The sequence below is a fragment of the Lissotriton helveticus genome, chromosome 7 (genome assembly GCF_964261635.1).
Source record: "Lissotriton helveticus chromosome 7, aLisHel1.1, whole genome shotgun sequence".
NCBI classification, from domain to species: Eukaryota; Metazoa; Chordata; class Amphibia; order Caudata; family Salamandridae; genus Lissotriton; species Lissotriton helveticus.
Window position 1 is genome coordinate 1,147,734,946 of NC_136068.1, and position 20,012 is coordinate 1,147,754,957.

The 20,012-nt window shown below is 43.6% G+C and overlaps 1 protein-coding gene across 2 annotated transcripts in view; it reads left to right on the top strand.

Annotated features, from left to right (window-relative positions):
• The window catches only part of ABCA5 (ATP binding cassette subfamily A member 5), a 1,464,780-nt gene that overhangs the window by 547,923 nt on the left and 896,845 nt on the right, over positions 1-20,012 (top strand). For both annotated transcript variants that reach the window (XM_078654285.1, XM_078654286.1), the window contains exon 15: positions 17,231-17,369. In XM_078654285.1, coding sequence (XP_078510411.1) covers positions 17,231-17,369 — 139 coding nt within the window. The remainder of the gene's footprint in view (positions 1-17,230; positions 17,370-20,012) is intronic.

Sequence of the window (20,012 nt, forward strand, 5' to 3'; positions counted from 1 at the left end):
ATGAGATGAATTTACTTGAAACTTTCAAAACATGTTCATCCCCTTTGACTCCCTCATGGAACGTTTTGCGCTGATCCATCAATTTTACATGTTAATTCCATTCGAAAACAACCAGTTGAACAGATTTACACCTAGTCTGGTTAAAAGTTAAAACTTTACTTGGAAAGTGTGCTTTTTTATGATTTGATGTAAATCTGTTCAGCTATTTTCGAGAAGTTAGCTTTGGAAAATGTACTTGTGAGCCTGACAGGGTTAACCCACTCAAAAAGTTAGAGACAACTGGAAGATTGTTCCCACAGGAGTTCTGAGAAACTCAAAGAATATCAAATAAATGTTTAAAAAAAATACTTCTAAAAAATAAGGCCCTTCAGATTGGCAGAGGAAGCTTTTGCTCCTGTCGGCCACTTCAGTACTACAGTTTCTTTCAAACCGTTTTAGAAGCACCTTCTGATTAGCTCACAGCACCGTGAAAGAAATGTGCATGTTGCAGCTCCCCTCACAGAACTTGAGGACTCAGCCATGATGCCAAGGTGTTCTCATTGGTCGCAGATGAAGTGCTTAAAAGAAAAACTGTGATCCTGAGTGTGAGGGGGACAATGTCAGTGAGTGTGGGGCATGGTCACCATGGCAAAAAATAATAAAACATTCTACAAATATTTTGTTGTAATTTTACCACCAATCAAATGGATAACAAATATAGCACACACACCTGAAATGGAAAATAAATACAAGTTAAAGTAATCAGTGGGAAATGCAATCTTTTACCTTCTGAAAGCTAAGCTGGGTAATGTGATCACCGTAGATGTCTGTAAATATAACCAGTCATGGAACTAAATCCTGCTTGGCACAGTGGGGAATGGTGACATGTACTCAAAGTGCTCCAAGGTCCAAACTTACGAATGAAAGCACTGTGAATAAGCAAGTCACCCTGAAGCTTCATATAACTCCATCAATTAAAGCCTTATATTGGCTCCCAACTAGCCTTTATATTTGTTGATCAACCAGTGGCAGGTGTATGTTTCTTTCAGGATCATGAAGAGAAGACTGGTTTCTTCATTCATTGTCTGTCTCTATCGTGGCTTCACAGCACAGGACAAATAGGAACAAATAATAAGTATGTAGCTTTGTAGAGAAGTCTGTGTGTCTTTGTTTGTAAGCTTATGTTATGTGTTTTATACTGTACAAGGATAGATCCCAAGCTGTCTTGCCCTATTCTCACATCCTTTGGGAGGTCAGGCTTGCTTGGCAAACCTGAAATTCTATGAAATATTTTTATAAGTTTTCCTTTAAAAATACCTACAAGAAGGGAGGAATTTTCCTTCACACCCCCTAGAAAACATGCAGCTTGCTCGCTTCCCTCATGTGCGAAAGTTTTTAAATTTGTCTTATGCCTCACCACTTCATATTCCACGAGCTGTCACTGATCTGGTCATTGACCAGACCTTGTGGATAACCGCTATTGTGTAGGCCGAAGGCTGTGTGCGGTGGGGGTTGGCCACCTACAATTCTGTTTTTTAAAAATATATTTTTATTAACAACACGAGAAGATATTTGAATAAAGTTTACAACATAAATTTTAGCAAAAAGAGATTAAAAAATAAGGTCAATAATATAATAATTACAGATCCATACACATATAAGATTTAACCGAGAGGAAAGAGGATAATCAATTATAAAACAGCATATATCCAAAAAAAAAGGGGGAAAGTTTTGACATTAGCAATCATGGGCCATCTGAGATGTTAAACAGAGATTAAACAAAGGTCCCCCAAATTCTATTTGATTTCATCAATGATCGCACTCCCCTTATTTTAGCTAGTGTGGACTCCATGGTGTAAGTTTCTTTGACCAAAGACCACCATTCCATGATGTGAGGTGGCTTTGGAGATATCCATGGCCTGGCGATAGTCAGTCTAGCACACGAGAGTAAAATAGTTATTAAATCTGTCTGTGTGCTATTCAGTGGTTGGATGCCCAATAGTACCGTTGTTACAGTAAGGGGAGAACATTTTACAAGTTTTTGATTCAAAACATTTTCTAGTCCAGACCAAAACTCAGACAGTACTGGACACAGAAAAAGCATATGTTCTAGATCAGCCGCTATCTGATCGCATTTGGGGCGTTTAGACCGGTCGGTTATTGAGCTATTTCGGGACCATTTTGATATTCTTTGTGGTGTATAGTATAAAAGGCATATTGTATTGTATAATTGAAGCCTGAGACTGGAAGACTGTACTAAATTATTAATACTACAAAAAGAAGCATATCTATAATTAGCAGTTATGTTAGTACCCAATCTTATGCTCCATTTCATAGCAAGTCTCTCACAGTCGTCCGCCTTATAGGAGTTAAGGCATTTATAACCCTCGCTAATTAATGATTTAGTCTTTACTGAGTAAAGACAGTTCCAAATATCTAAATCAAAAATTTCCCTCATGTTCAGTTTGCATGTAAAGAAATCGCGAATTTGCATATACTTAAACCGCATAGTTTCAGTCAGATTATAAAGAGCTTTAAGTGTTACAAAATCCATGAAGCCACCAACACCATAAAAATCCCCTAAAGTTTTTATACTGGAATTAGCCCATGTATTACCCACTCCATCATTACAAATTCCAGGAAGTCCCGGATTGCCCAACAAAGATAATTTAGGATGAAAAAAAGAAGTTTTACATATAGTCAAGATCAAAAACCATATTCTCACAGTCTCCCTCACAGTCTTAAACTTTACCCTTTTGAAGTAATTAGGGTAATTTATTCTTGCTAAAAACTGATTGGAGTCCGCACCCAGCATAAACTGATGAAAATAATATTGATTATTTGGATTAAATAAGCTACGTAGGCGACCAAGAAAAGTTGCAAAAAAATAGAGCCTAAAGTCGGGAAAATTTAGCCCCCCTTTGTTGATTGGAAGCTTAAGTAAAGCAATTGATCCGCTTGCTTTTTTGTACCCCCAGATGAAGCTACTAAAGATCCCTGTTAGTTTTTAAAAAAGGAATTATTAACGCATAAAGGAATTGATCTAAATAAATAAAGACATTTTGGCAAAACCTTTTTGATTAAGTTGATCCGGCCTAAGATGCTAAGCGGGACCTTATGCCATTTTTTCAATATAACGGATACTTCTTTTAGTAGAGCCTCATAGTTAAGTGCAATTATTTCCCCTATTTTAGATGAAATTTTGACACCCAGATATGTGGCTGCCCTGGATATCTCTTGAACTAGGGCCTGGGGTTTATAGTTTATCTGAGTTTTATTTATATCCAGAATTGCCCCAAACCTATTAGCTTCCTCAGTTATACCGTGTAAGACTTCTATAGCATCTGTAGAGTATATGGCAATATCGTCAGTATAAGCTGTGATTTTTAAAGAAAGAAGGCCAAAATCAAACGGAGCATTTAGGGAAGGAGTTCCATAGAGAGTGCAAACAGCAAGGGTGACAAAGGGCATCCTTGCCGAGTGCCCCTAGATAATATAAAATTAGAAGATGTCATGCCAGCATAGCTAATTTTAGCAGTTGGGTGATCATATAAAGCCTGAATCCACCTTAAATATTGGCCTTTGAAACCAAAAGCTGTCATTACGGCCCAGAGATAATCCCACCCCACTCGGTCGAAAGCTTTTTCAGCGTCCAGCAATATCATGCCGAGTGGGGTGGAATTAGTCTCAGCCACATCAAATGCGGTTATAGCCATTTTTACATGGGCTGTAGTGTCCCTACCCGTGACAAATCCATGCTGGATTGACTAGTTTTGGAATATAAGGAGCCAATCGCGTGGCAAGAACTTTCGCAAATACTTTTGCATCTGTATTGATGAGTGAGATGGGTCAGTATGACCCACACTCATTAGCAGGTTTATTCTTTTTTTTTTTTTTAAACTATCTTTGCGATGTTCCATGACTTGGGAGCCTTTCCGCCTTTGCCGATTGAATTAATTACCTGGCAGAAGAGGGGGACTAATTCATTAGTACAAATTTTGTTGAGTTCTACTGGGAGCATGTCCTCCCCAGTAGCCTTGCCTGGTGGTAGAGAAGCAATTGCAAGACTGAGCTCTGTCATGGTGATGTTACTAGTCAATTGATCAAGTCCTTCTACTTCTATATTCTTTATCATGTTGGTATCCAAATACATTTGTATACTAGTCATAGTAGGATCGTTTTCAGGAGTATACAGAGTTCTGTAATAGTTAACAAATTGCTCCATTATCTATACAGGCTGATTGTAAATAGTGTTATTAGGTCCCTTTATTGACTTAATTAATGTTTTGGCCCTATCGTCAGCGACTTTATATGCCAACATTTTTCCAATTCTGTCGCCACTCTCATATTGAGACAGTTAAAATTTATGTAGTTTTATACTGCTTTTCTCTCTGAGGGTGTTTTTCATAGCAGACCTGAGATTCAATAGATTACAACCCAACTCCACGGTATCTTGGGAGCCTTGACACAGGGCTTCTGACAACTGAAATTCCAGCGACAGAATGTTGGCGACCATGTTTCTAGTCTCTTTTCTAGATTCTGAGTTCTGTCTCCATACAAACTGTTGTACAAATCCCCTTATACTAGCCTTTCAGGCATCCCACACAAAAGTAGATAAGGTGGAGTTAGAACTAAAATTAATAAACTCTGTGCTATGTTTCTTGAGTTGTAAATTGAACTCTAAGTCTAGTAGTAAATACCTAAGAAATGAAAATAACCTTGGACCCAGTTTTTTTTGTGAAGTGTTAAAAACAAAAAGAATTGGATTGTGGTCTGAAGTGACCCTTGGGCATATCTCTATGGTACTAGTATCGAGAATGCTATCAGAAACCCAAACCATATCTATGCATGAGCATAGTTTGTGGTGCAGAGTAGTAGGTATATCCTGCCACATTAGGATATATAGTTCGCCAAGCATCCTTTATATTATGTATGCGCCCTACTTCTAGAATAGCAGTTCGTGTTTTGCGCATTCGTTGAAAAGCTCCCCGCCTGGTAGTGTATAACTCATAGTTCATTATACAATTAAAATCTCCCATGATTATAAGTTCTCCTTCCCATTCCAACAATTCGATATTTAACCGGTCAAAAATAGAAGGATCATCAATATTTGATCCATATATGACACAGAATACAAATTTACATTTTTCCAAAATGAATTGGGCTATGGCCCATCTACCCCCCTTATCCACAGCGGTTTTGATAACTTCCAATCTTAATTACTTCTGTTTCAAAATAGCAACCCCTCTGACTGAAACATTAAGTGCTGAGCAGACTATTACATCATACCCCAGTTGCCCTAGTAGCTTTCTATCTTTATAAGAAATATGAGTCTCTGAAAGTAATACTACATGGAGATTGTACATTTTGAGCTCCTCCTGAACTAATCGCCTCTTATTTCTGCTGTTGAGGCCTGCAATGTTCCGGGCTAGACATCTCAGTCGATACATTTCAGAAGTATATTGTCCCCTTCCACTCTGAACGTAAATGTTGCTATTTCCCTAATGTCATCTACAAATCTCATTCTTTTATTGTTATTTTGTTTTTAAGATTTTCACCTCCCTCACAAGACCAGCCACCCCTACACCCACACCTCCCACCCCCTCCCTCTTGTCCCTTTTGGGAAACACCCCACTATGTCCTGCTGCCGCTGTTAGGGCAGCCTTGCAGAGTAGCAGCTACGGAGTCTACCCCCCGCATCCCATGCTGCTATGAAAAAAAGAAAGAAAAGGAAAACAAGAAAGAGAGAAAGAAAGTTTCTCTGATAATTTCTACCAGTTATAGTTTATTCTAGTCTAAAGTTGTTTAAAGAAAGGGAAATGGCGGAAAGAAAAAAATAGCAAGGAAGCAAAACAAAGTTCGGAAATAATACAAAGTAAATCCCCATTAACTAGGGACTTATTTACTAAATTCCAGATGAAGTTTCCCTTTCCATCCCATTCTGGCATTCCCTTTTGAATAGGCCACAAAGCATGTTACAGTATTAATATTCATCAGCTAAATTTAGAGAGCGCTAGCTCGGCTTCCTTGTCATCTGTGAAAAAATACGTATGGCCATCCTTGATTACTTTGAGGCGAGCTGGTTCCTGGAGGTACACCTGCCTCCGTCGTCCCCCTCCACCCCCAGATATTTGAAAGGATCTATAAGCTGACGTAGCTTCCATCGTTTTTCCATTGTGGCTTTACTTAAATCCGAACGGACAAAGAAGGTAACATTTTCAATTGTGACGGGGGAATTAGACCTAGTTTTAAATGATACTGCCTGTCTCAGTAGAAAATTTGCAAAGTAGATCAGAAAGGGGCGAGGGAATTTGCTCTCTCCGTTTCTTTGAGTTAAAGGTAGTCTATGGACTCTTTGAAGCTGTGAGTCCCAGTCCCAGTCTGACAAATCTAAAAAAGCCTTCTGAAACAATTTAACTACGTAGGTGTAGAAGAAGCGTCCGCTCGTACCGAGATCCTGACTAACCAACATGATATACAGATCTCGAATCTTCAGAACAAGCTGGAAGATATGAAGAATAGTCAAAGGCGGCAAAACTTTAGACTCTTTGGTATTCCAGAAGGATCAGACCCAAGGACATATGTGGCCACCTACATTTCATTAGGCGTAGATCCAGCCCTGCTCTGCTCAGAGTTGGAGAAAGTGTGCAGATGAGGGATCGGTTGTCTGCTGGGAGTAATGCGCAGGGTGCTTTCAGGCTCGGTGTCCAAATCCCCACAGATGGCATGTGCGCAAACCACAGCAGACCTGTGCACAACCCCATGCCAGAAGGTTGTAAGCAGTTTTGAATGTTTGTGAGGGGTTGGGTGCAAGTTGCCAGGTACGGCAGCCCAATTACAGCTGCACACCGCCAAAGTTGAAGTGCAGGGGGTGGATTGGCCATCCATGGAGAGGTTGGCTGCCAACGTGGGGTTGGGTGTAGGGCCGGCGACCAAAACCCCGTCTGCGCATAGCCTTTGATTAGCTGTCCATGGATGGTTGGGCACTGGTTGCTCCAGGGCATATGCTCAAATTAGAAAATGATAAAAAAAAACACAGTAATTCACAAAGATTAAAGTGACATAATTGAGTGTGATGATAAGATCCAAATATATATTTTTTTATAGACTGAAAAAATGAATATACTTAACTTTTTTGCCCCTTCAAACCCAACCCAAGCATCTCTAACTATATTCTTAAAAAACCTCCAGATTACAAAAGCATGTATTCTGCGTAAAGTTCAAACTTAATGCAAAATTTTGCATAACACCTTACCTCCAGCCATTTTTTCTGTATCAGAGAGCTGCATCTATTATGTAAATTAACATGGGAATTCAGCAATTTGACTGCCCATCCTTTTTCCTAGCCCCAGCCTGATGGATTGACCTGGACTTTTTCGTGAAGAAGCCTAGTTTTTTTTGTCCGTTTTATGCAGATTTGTGATACAGCACCAAAGGTTTGGGGAAAACAATAAAATCTCATCATCTGTGGAAAAAAGGACCTGACTACAGCTACACAGTGGGAACCACTCCTGTGTCATTCATACATATAGGGTCTTTTGGTCAGCCCTTTTCATACATTGGTCTGCTTAAGTGTCCGTCACATTTGGCTTGCACCCAGCACAGCATACGTCATAAGGAAGTGGGTCAGCCCACTTTGTCCCGTGGCTGCTTAGCATTGAGCATATGGCTTATGTTCACACAAAGGCCCTTAATACGAGTTTGGCTATCCAATAGAACACCAAATTTGTGGTGACGGTCCGCCAACAGCATTAGGACTGTGGCAGTTGGACCACCACCACCACAGGACTGCTGCAGTCTGAGACCCCTATTATGATGGCAGTGCCACTGCCCCAACATCAAGCATATTAGGAGTTTCCTCACTGCGGCCCTTTTCATGGCGATGTGACCGCCATGAAAGGTGTGGCGGTGAGGAAACAAAGGGGGAATGCATGGCCCCCTTTTGCCTCTGTGGCATGGGGTGCATTCAAGGGGCCACCTGTTGCGCCCCCCCCCTTCCCCTGTGTGCATGCACCCCTAGTTCCTGCAGGGCATGGACTTGATAGTCCATGGTCTGCAGGAACTTCCTTTGATCCTCCCATTGCATTAGGACCGCCAAAGAACTGCCCGCCAGAGTAAAAATAAGTCATACTCTGATGGGCAGTTGTTTATGACCTTGGTGGTCTCGGAGCTGCAGCGTGACGGCCCCCCTCTTCAAGACCGTTAAAGTCATCATAAGGCCCAAAGTAATACATACTTAAAACATGGCAAGCTTGCCAATGCCAGATCTACTGGCTTTGCCAATTAATTTTTTTTCCGTTGTATTATTAAAATGGGTTGTATGGCAAGGTTTAGGCCCCACTAGCATGTAGGAAACCGTTTTTGTACGTTTAAATATATGTAGAGACATTAGTCCCTTGCACAATCTTTTTTTTTTTTTTTTTTTTGTTCAAAAACCTTTATTGGAGCAAGCATAGAAAAGTACAAGAATGGGCCTACAACCTCACGGGCTGGCCGCTAATAACAAGGCACAACGCATGAAATAGAAATGTACACCCGTGGTCAGGCACAGCTCGAGCACAAAGCATTACTCTACATATATCACAGAGCAATTTAAATTTTTTATTTTACAAAAAAATAACAAACACTAAAAGGCGAATGCACGATAATTAAGGTCAGCCCAAAGAACGGAGGGGATGGTCCACGATCAGGAGAACAGACCCAGAGCCCAGAGGCTCGAACCAAGTCGGGAGGGGGGGAGGGGAGCAGCGGGGAGAACCGGAAATATAGAAAAAAAAAAACCCGTATGGAAAGGTTCCGGGAACGCTCGTCTAGGGAGATAGGACAATCTCAGCAGTGCCTACAAGGGGAGGGGTGCAAATATCCCCACGATAATCATTCCACTGGCCCCAAACCTTCGTCCACGCCCTGGGTCTGCCCCTGGCCACATAAACCGTCTTCTCACGAAACATGGACCAGTCCATGTTGTCTTCCCATTTCGAGACCTCAGGGGGCCTGGAAGCGCCCCAGAGTTGCGCAACATCCCGCTTCGCAATCATGTAACCCAGGGTAGCCCATCTGGTCTGGGCCACAGAGTAGTCAGCGGGCTCCCACACATTCAACAGACATCGTCTAGGCTCCGGCCACAGGGCCACACCCGTCACAGCAGTCATCACCTCAAGCACAGCAGTCCAGTAAGCCGCTACAATCGGGCACTCCCACAGGATATGTAAAAAGGTCGCACTCAAACCACAACCACGCTTACATAGCCCATCCGAAGAAAAGCCCATCGTCACCAGACGCGGACCCGTGACATAAACTCGATGAAGAATCTTAAGTTGAACCAAACGGAGACGGGCAGGAATGGCCACCTCCTTGGGAGAAGAGAGTGCCGACTGCCAATCCTCGTCGTCCAGCTCCAACCCATCGCCAACCCAAGCCTCCCGAAGTCGGACCAATAAGTCCGCCCGATTATTGATCAATTTCTTGTAAATCAGAGAAATAGTACTATCGGGAAGATGCCCATCAAGGACACGGTCCTCGAGGGGAGAAGATTCAGGCAGGGCCTCATCAGGAACCAAGACTGAGGCGAGGGCGTGCCGGACCTGCAGGTAGCGAAAAAATTCCCTACCACTCAAACCATATTCCGCCTGGAGGGCCTGGAACGACTTCACACAACCGTTCGAGCACACATCACCCACTTTACAAATCCCAATCACATCCCAGCGGTCGAAACCCTTGGTAGACCAAAGTCCGCCCAAACGTTCCGAGGCATAAAGTGGCGTCGCCAACGTCAAGCGATCCTCCCACCCCAAACTCACATTCGCAGCTCGCCATACAGTTACTGCGATCTTGGATGGGCCCACAAGATGGCGCCCGGCCGATCGAGAATAAAGCGCTCTAGTAAAGTCCCCACCCGGAAGCTGGAGTCTATCCATCTCGAATGCAGGATTACGATCCGGGGAAAACATCACGTGATTAATGGCAGACAACTGGGAAGCCCAGTAATATCGCTTGATATCGGGGAGCGCCATGCCCCCGTCATACCAAGGGATGGTGAGCTTTGCGAGTGCGATACGCGGACGCCCATCCCATATCAATTGCCGTTGAAGACTCTCAATCTCTTGGAAATAGGTCTTAGGAATAGCGTCATAGGAGTTTTGGAGCGCGTAAAGGAATCGCGGCAAGGACATCATTTTAAACAGGGCCGCCCTGCCCAGAGGAGACAAAGGAAGCCTACGCCAACGGGCCACATCCAAGCGCAATCTAAGCAACGGTTGTAGGAGATTACGCTCAAAGCGGAGCGTCGGGTCCAACGTAATAAAAATCCCTAAATACTTGAAACCCGATTGGACCACCTGAATAGGAAGTCTGCTCGGCAAGGGGGGCAGAACACCCGAAAGAACATATACACAGGACTTGGTCCAGTTAATAACAAGGCCCGAGTTGGCTCCAAAGGAAGCAAGAACGTCAAACAGAACAGACAGAAATTTACGCGGGGAGGTGAGATATAAAAGGATATCGTCCGCGTAAAGCGAAACGCGGTCCTCAAAGTCCGGAGACCAGCGAATCCCCTTGAGGGAAGGTTCCCACCGGAGCCAAGCAGCCAGTGGTTCCAAGGCGAGAGCAAACAGTAACGGAGACAAGGGGCATCCCTGACTGGTACCCCTACCAAGGGTGAAAGGAGCCGAGACCCTACCATTCACCACTACTTGCGCCAGAGGTTCCGCGTACAGTAACTGGACCCAACCAATAAACTCAGGCCCAAAACCAAATTTCTCAAGAGCCGCCCAAAGATAAGGCCACTCCACCGTGTCGAAGGCCATGGAAGCATCCAACGATGCCAAAATGGCCGGCTCCGTCAGAAGCCCCGCCCTCGCGACCGCACCGTGAAGACGACGTAAGTTCAGAGCCGTGTTGCGATGCGGGATAAATCCAGATTGATCCGGATGGACCAAGTCACTAATGACCGTCAAGAGACGGGATGCCAGGAGTTTCGCCAATACCTTGGGTTCAACATTTAGCAAGGATATGGGCCTATAGGAGGAACAAAGATCACGTGGTTTACCCTCCTTGGGGATGACAACTATTGTGGCCAGTCTCTGATCATAAGGGAGAATACCCCGTTCCCGGGACTCCAGAAACATGGCGCGAAGATACGGAGCCACCCTATCGGGACGCAACTTGTACAATTCGATTGGCAACCCGTTCGGGCCCAATGCTTTGCCCGAATGGAGAGAACGGATGGCAGTAGCTATCTCGTCAACCGTAAAGGGGGAGTCCAACGCCACACGGTCTAAATCGGAAACAATGGGCAGGGCTATATCACGCAAGAGAAGGCGAGAGTCAACCACATCCCTCACAGACACAGGGGTATACACCACACGGAAGTAATCGGCAAACCGGTCAACTATTCCAATCGGGTCCGTTACACTCACACCACCCGCAGACTGAATCACGGGTACCACACGATTAGCTCTCTCCTTCTTTTCCAGCCATGCCAGCAATTTACCCGCTTTGTCACCCACATCATACAAACGTCCCTGTTGCTCCCGAAACATCACTTTGGCGGCATCTGTGACCATGGACTTATAAGCAAATTGTTTCAGACCCAGGGCATGGAGCTTCTCAGGCGTGACACCAGATTCCAAACCCTCCTCCAATGCAGAAATCTCCCCCTCAAGATCAACCACCTCTCTATTCCTCGCTCTCTTAGCCTCAACAATAAGGGAGAGGGCCTGCCCACGAATCACGGTTTTAAAGGCCTCCCATAGGGACACAGCAGAGGAAACCGACCCCTCGTTATCCAGAAAATACGAGTCCAAGGACTTAAGCAAAAGGGTGCGGGTCTCGGGGGAGGTAAGGTACCACGGATTAATGGGGGCCACCCGGCCCACTGCCTCCACCCCAACCTCAAAACGAAGCCAGAGCGGAGAGTGGTCAGAGATACCCCTGGGCAGATGCACAATCTCACGCACCGCTGGGGACTGAGCCGCAGGCATTAGGAAATAATCCAGCCGAGACAGACTCCCATGGGCCCCAGAGTGAAAGGTGTACTGAAGCTGCGTAGGATGCAAGAGCCTCCAGCAATCCACCAGGCCAAAGGTATCCAAAAATCCACCCAACCACTGCTGAGCCGCCGGGGTATCCCTAGGGGGGTGGCGATCGTGTAGGCCGGAGACCACCGAATTAAAATCACCAGCCAGAAAGAGAGTACTATCAGGGAGGTCCAACAAGACACGGCCCAAATCTGAAAAGGTAGAAGTCTGCAAGCCGGGGGGCACATAAACAGTTAATAAGGAGAGGGCACGGCCTTCATATCGACCCACAAGAACAGCATACCGCCCCCGGTCATCCTGAATAATATCATCAATAGCCAGGGGGAGGGAAGCCCGGATAAGGATACCCACACCCCTGGAACCCGAGGTAAACCCCGAATGTGCTACGAGGCGATAGCCCCACCTATTCATTGCATGACAAACATTGCCTATCAAATGAGTCTCCTGCAGGAAAACAATGTCAGGAGATAAACGTCGTATACATTTCAACACCACACTTCGTTTGATACGATCTCCCAGACCGTTAACGTTCCACGAAACAAATCTCAACCCGCTACCCCCCATCCCACCCGAAAAAGCCCAAACCCCCCACCAATGAGCACGACCATAAAAAGCAGTCCAAATACAGAATAAAGTCGCCTTGAACACAGAACACACAAACAACGAACTTCCCAACCCCCCACCCCCCAAGTAACAAGAAAACACCCCCCACCCTGCACCCCTGCAAAAAGCTAAAAAGCCACCCCAACCTGCAGTGTGCCTGTCGCCCAAGAACCCCTATTCTACACAAAGACCCCGGAGGAGGAAAGGCTCCGTCCCACCCGCCCCCCGATCAAACCAATGACGAGAAAAAGATCATACATCAAAACATATGTGAGGTGAGGAACATAGGCTTACATCCCTGGAGAAGTTATACAAAACAAGGCATCAGTCAAAGATGAAATGTTCAGCTCTCTACACCACCTTCAGCACCGCCCGGGTGGGCTTCGGACTCAGTCTCAGGAGGTCGATGAGGCAGGGAGTCCAGCCAGTCATTCACAGCATCTGGCCGATCAAAAAAGAAGGTTCGATCATTATACTCCACCCGCAGCCTGGTCGGAAAGAGCATTGCGTAACGCATCCCCATGTCTCTAAGACGCTTCTTGGCACCACGAAATCCCATACGCTGCTTCTGGACCTGTTGGGAAAAGTCCGGATAAAAGTTCCCCGTGGCATTCTCAAAGGCCACCGGGCCCTTCACCCGCGAGGCCTGCAGGATAGCGTCCCGATCTCTATAGTGGAAAAGCTTTGCAACAATAGGTCTCGGCGGGGCGCCTGGCTTGCCCTGGCCCCCCGGAACACGATGTGCGCACTCCACTGTGAAAAATTTACTAAGGCCAGACGGAGAAAGGTGGTTTTGGATGAGGTCTTCAACCAGGAGATCAACCGAGTGGAGTTCTGGATTCTCCGGCACACTAACCACGCGAACATTACAGCGACGTGCCCTGTTCTCAAAATCCTCCAAGCGCCGGGTCCCCCTTGCACAATCTTGATGTGACAACCTACTTCCCATTTGAACTGCTTGATCAGTATGTGTCCTGGAGCAAGAGATCTGAGTCATGAGTCTTATGACCAGCGCTGTAGTATGTTGTTCACTGACACACACTATCAGTGTTGTGTTTTTTTGGTTTGATAATCTTTGTAGTGCTAGCAGCTCCATATGTCTCTGCTGACAATCGGTGACAGGTGGATCACTGTTTGAGTCATAATTAATGCTCACGGTTTTCCATTTTTACTGATTTTTACAGATAATTACAGACAGAAAACAAAGTGTTTCCTGTCTATTTTTATAAGTGGAAAATACAGAAAATGTTGCTTCTTGTGGGTGAATCTCCATGCTGTTTTTCGTGATTTCTAGGACAACAGCTGAGCAGATAGGCAACATGGGAAGTAAAAAATACGTTGAGATTTCCCTAAATGCAGGTGTATGGTAACACATGTTTGTATTATAATGCTCATATTTACCTGTAGGGGTAGTGTTTTGCTGTATTCAGCTGTTTAATTTGCTAAAACTCGACAGGCAGCAAAGTATGAGTGCATGTTCATCAGTTAAATAAATAAGGAAATATACAGCTTTACGACTCCATACATTTTCAAAACACAAAATAAGTATGGATAAATACCAATAAGATGGGCAAACAATAAATATGGATAAATACAAACGGAAATGTTTAAAAAATAAATACCATAAAACCGGGGGCCCTAGTCATAATTATATCCCTTCATCCGCTTTAATATCTGTGTGGAGATCTCCAGCCTGACTGCGGAGTCTGTGCACACGTAAGTCTTTGTTTTAGTAGTAAATGTAGGAGGTACAGAGGTGAGTGGTTAGGAAATGGAATGTATTTACTACTAAATAGAAGGGGATTAGAAAGCAGTAAGGAGAGGTTAAGAGGGGGGCATGCACCCATTCTTAAAAAAGTAAGCCCCACAGTTACTACACCCAAAAACAGACCAAACAGTAGTAAATTATTCCAGCCTAGAGCTGAATTAAGTCCAGCACCACACATGGCCAACACCCTCCCATGAATAATAGTACTTTTGCCTCCCATACTAAATGGGAGACAAAAGGAGAGGTTTAGGGAGAGGCTTGCACCCACTCACAAAAGAGTAAGCCCATTGCTATTCACAAACTGCACTTCTAAATTTACTTCAGCCAAAAACTGGCCCAAGCAATAGTAAATTACTCCACCTCTGAGCTGAAGTAAGTCCAGCACCACACATGGCTATAGAAAATAATAGCGATAGGGACTTCCTATAGGAAATCATTTTATAATTAAATTAAAATTATTAAAATGGTTCAAAATATGAATAAATATAATTTCATGTTCATAAAAAATTCTAAAAATAATACCTATTTATTATTTAATTATAAAATGTTAACCTTTTTAAATTTAAACATTAATGTAACATTGCATTATAATAAAATATCAAATTACCTTTATTTCTTAACTTCACATTTAATAATTAACGCATAACTTTTTTGCTTGATGTAAATTTATTTTTTAATTTAAACTTCAGCTCTCTTTCTTCATTCAAAATTAAGGTAATAGTGTTTTAGCGATTTGTTCTTCATTTAAAAAAATATATATAACATTAATTTACAATAATATTTAACATGAAACGTTTTAATTTCCCTATACTTTAATGGAGGGAGTTCTCCGCAGTCAGGGCGGAGAGCCTTGTATAGTAATGTTTAGGAAAATCCATATGTTTCATTATGGCACAGTAAGGTACACTTGTACATTTAGCTCTGCCCCGCTTTTAAGGGGTGGAGACCTGACTTTGTGAATAGCCCAAAGTAGTAAAGTTACTAAATATGTAAGAGTAAATTACTCTTGTATATTACTCACAAGTGCAAGTTACCTTTATGAATACCCAACTCTGTCTTCAGATTCACGTAGCGACAACAATCCTCTCCCACCACCTATGAATCAAGAAGTTGAAATCTTGCACCACCACAGGCTGACTGACACAGACTGGGCTGTTCGCTACCGCTGAAGAACTGTAGAGAGTTGTTCTGTTCCTCACCTCTACAGATCTGGTGGCCCATTTAAACCACAGATACTTTGATTTCTCCTGAGTACCTGAAAATTCACATAAGAGATTACGTACAGTAAGAATCTCAAACCCCAGTACAATTAGCAAAAGGAGACTCCTCTCTTAGCTCCTAGGTTAAGTTCATATAGCTGAGTCTCCGATTTCCCACATGTACCCCCTGATTTGCATAGAAATGTAATGGTTATGAGAAAGCACTGAAATTGCTTCATACCATAGGATTTCTTTGTGTTACTGAGTATAACAACTTTATTTAATTTGTTATCCGTTTCATAACAAGCATTGGTAAAGCAAATCGGTCTCCCTTTGCCAAAGCTTTGCGGGTGACATTATTGACCTTGCCAGTGCCGAAGGCTCTTAAAATATGCCTGCATTGGCAAAGTCAACCGCGATGACAGACTACGTTAAAAGTATACTTTAAAGTTAGCTAATGTGTTGTGTGAACCAACACAAGTTTTGTCATCAGATTGCATGAGACAATGTGATGGTCTATTCCAAAGCACAGAAAGCAATGTTTTCTATACTTTCAAGATGGCTGCCAAATTGTTTGATGCAGTGTGATGATTCAACACAGCAGTCATCTTGAAAGCATAGGAAATATTGTTTTCTCTACAGCTGCTGTTCATGACGTAGCATCACAGCACATTTTAAAATCAACTAGCATTGGCAAAGCTAAAAGCAGCTACCACCATGATGTGGGAGAAGGGCACAGGAAAATGCAGTAGAGCAACATCCAAAGCATCACTAAGGCCTCTATCTAGCTCCTGGTGTGCCGCAGAGGAGAGCCGTGAGGGAGGGTGAAAGGAGAAAGACAAGATGAGTGAAGGGGGCAGACAACATCAAGAGCATCCCCAACACTGGCATCCTGTATCCGGCATACCATATAGAAGCATCAGGAAGGAGGGTAGCAAGAGAAACTAGGAAAGGGAGGAGGGTGGCAACATCCATGGCATCACCAAGGCCGTCTGCTTACATGCCACAGAGGAGTATCGGGAGGGGAGGGCCTTAGGGTAGTGATCGATGAGTTGTGCGTGAGCATGGGAAAGAGCAAGACATGGACTCTTGTGGAGTGCTAAACAATGAATGTAAAAAAGTAGTAGTCCCAGAACAAAAGGATTCACCTTATCCATTCAAAAGCAAGGGCAAACAGGCTGTGTGTCACTGGTGGACAACAACAGTGTAGGTTGGAAAACCATCCAGTGAGGAGCAGGGATGCTCGATTGATAGTAAACCATGTAATCATGAGCAAGAGCTGACAAAAAGCCCTCTTTGTGTATACTTTTATACAATGCTATCTTTGACATGCAGCTGCATCTGTATGTTCTGAGACCACAAAACGATAATACCACTTGGTCAATATTAAATGTCAGTGTTTCTGGAGCTACCTGAATGACACATAATACTACGCCAGTCTCTGAGAGTAAGCTTTGATTGTCCAGCCTGCTATATATTTGCATTTCCATCAGATCATTAAAACTATCATGCTTTCTGTCCATTAAATCTCATTCTTGAATCCGGGTATATTTTCTGTGTGTATACTGTCTATCTACTAACAGTTTGTGCTCTGCTCTTCAGTAATGCAGTAAATATGTTTTTGATTTCTAATGTTGATCTAGGTATTACTCCTAGATGAACCTACAGCTGGCATGGATCCGTGTTCTCGACATGTAGTGTGGAAGCTTTTGAAACAACGAAAAGCTGACTGTGTGACAGTCTTTAGTACCCATTTCATGGATGAAGCAGATATTCTTGCGGGTAAGTCCTGCATTAGAATGTGCATGGTGTTTAAGCTTCGATTACTGGTCCATATTGCAGTGTGACATTCATGTCCATTCTGCCCGTTTAGGAGGAGTAGACTTATGATTTTGTTAAACCTAGACTGTCGATACTTCTAATTTGTTTTGTTAAATTCTTACTCTTAAAATATCTATACCCCTATGCATGTAATTAGACAAAGACAATACTTCCACTTTTTCTCTCAAAGGTTGCCGAAAATATTGGTATGTATAATTGGTGAGGTTATGCCTCACACAACTATGGAATCTTGGTAACGTTGTTTCTATTTTTCTATCTGCTGTGGGCTCAGTTAACAAAAACTACTTTAAACAGTTGGAAATTGCAAAGTTTCACAAATAATTGGTGATATGTAAATTTGCAGATTCCATACATGGAGTTGGAGGTCACCGGCATAAGCTGGAAGAACCAGCTTGTAACCTGGAAATCGTAGCCCTCTCTGTTAGTGACACTCTCTAGGGCGCAGGCGAACGATTTAGCTACAATAGCATACAGGAGTGGCGAGAGCAGGCAGCCCTCTCCCATTCGGGTGCGTATGTTTATTGCACCGTAATGCAGCAATTGATTCAAGCAGGGGGGGTTGCGTGTAGAAAACATCTCCCCGACACCAATCGTGATGAGCACTGCAAACATGTATTTTCACTCAACCAAGTCAAATGCCTGCATATAAAAATATTTGCACACGATTTACTCTAGGATGTGATTGCGAAATAGTGTGGAAGAACGTCCATTGATTATGTGAAATTGACCTTCAAAGTATAAAACCGGACTATTCTGGGAGAACCAGACTCAACACATACAGGGTTATTGAGTTAGCCATGATATTTGCAAGAATTTTGGTGTCTGTTATTTTTAGAATGAGAACAATTTATACAAAGAGTAAAGATCTGTAGGTTAGTCAGGCTGAATGATAGTGACTTCCAAAGCTTCTCACTTCATGGGTGGGAGATGGCTTCTCTCAATCACCTACTCAAATAGCTTTATGAAGTGAGGGGCCAGTTCCTCATTAAATCCGTAATAATAGTTGTGAGATCGCGGCTGTTTGGCATGCCCTTGATTAACTTTAAAAAAAATCTCTTTTGTTGATGGGTCAAGCAACACCTTCCTCTCTGCATGTTTGAACCATGCCATAGTGAAGTCTTCAATATATCTCCTTATTGTCACCAAACGGAAGGAGTAAAGTGATACAGTTTAAATCTCTCAGCTATCGTTTTGGGAGTTGTTTATTGGTTTGTGTTGGACGATATAATGCTAAATACGTACCCCATAGACCAACTGGGATGCAGTAATTATGCAAAAGTACTGCTTGGAAGCTCACCCTCTCCATACACTTTAGCCACTGCACATTTGTCCAGATATTTAGCTACTTTGACAACTCAATCAACGTATACACCTAGCCTTGAATGGATTTTCTTTTTTTTTAAATTCTGTTTTTATTAACAACACAAAACAGGCAGTGGTCAACACAATCCAAATACATCTTAATCACATGTGCGTCGTGGGAGAACACAAATCGTACCAAGCTTTTACATTTTTAGAGTGTATATGGCAGAACACCAGAGTTCTATTTACAATCTGAGTGGCTCGTCCAATGGGACAATTTTGGGGGGCTCACATATGTTGCCTCTATACTCATTCCATTTGGACCAAACTTCTAACCATTTCCGTGGACATCCACGTGCCACGTACACTGTTTTCTCCTGGAGCATGCACCAGTCCATGTCGGTCTTCCATGTCGGTCTTCCAGGAGCTTAGTTTCGGCGGTTCTTGAATGGATTTTGAAGTGTTTGTGCATGAGACTGTTCTCCTCAATTTCTGTCAAACAATTCCATATACACTTTAAGACCGCATAATGTTTAGCTATGTTCACCTCAAATATAGACTTTGAAAGCCTCCCAGATAGTTTGAAAGTGCTCAACTGATCCCACGTTAAGATCAAAGTTAGGATCAAAGTTATCTCCAATAGTATCGGTGATCTCAGGTCTAAATACAGTGCCTAGCAGGTCCTGAGAGGAAAATCTCCATGAGAAGCAAGGAGGATATCCAGCCAGAACTGGTTAATGGTCAGAATGTTTGTGCGAGATGTGTGGAGGATTGGACCATGCGTCGGTTCCTTGCTGCTGCGCAGGGGAGATGATGGGCCGGTTCCTTCCTGGAGAGGAGGTGATGCGTAGGTTTCTTACTGCGTGGGGAGGTGATGCGTCAGTTTCTTACTGCGTCACCCAACGATGCGACAGACGTGGCGCCTCGGTGTGATAATTCTTGTGTTGGAATCGGTGCGGTGATCTCCGACTTCGGAGATCGGTGCACTCAATTCGACATGCAGTAATTTCTTGAGCCGCAGGCGGGCGCTGCGACGATTTCTTCAGCGATGCGTCAGAAACAGGTGCAGATGCATCACGCTTCTAAAAGTTGCGTTACTTTTCCCAGCTCCCAGCGGAAAACAGCCTCCAGAGGTCCAAAACAACAGCAGGCACTCCTTAGCAGGTCAGAACTCCAAGCAAGGAAGTTCAGGGGAGCTGGTGGTGAAGTTTTTGTGTCCCTGAGACTTCAGAACAGAAAGCAAGCTCAGTTCAAGCCGTTTGAGATCTTCCTCAAGCAGGG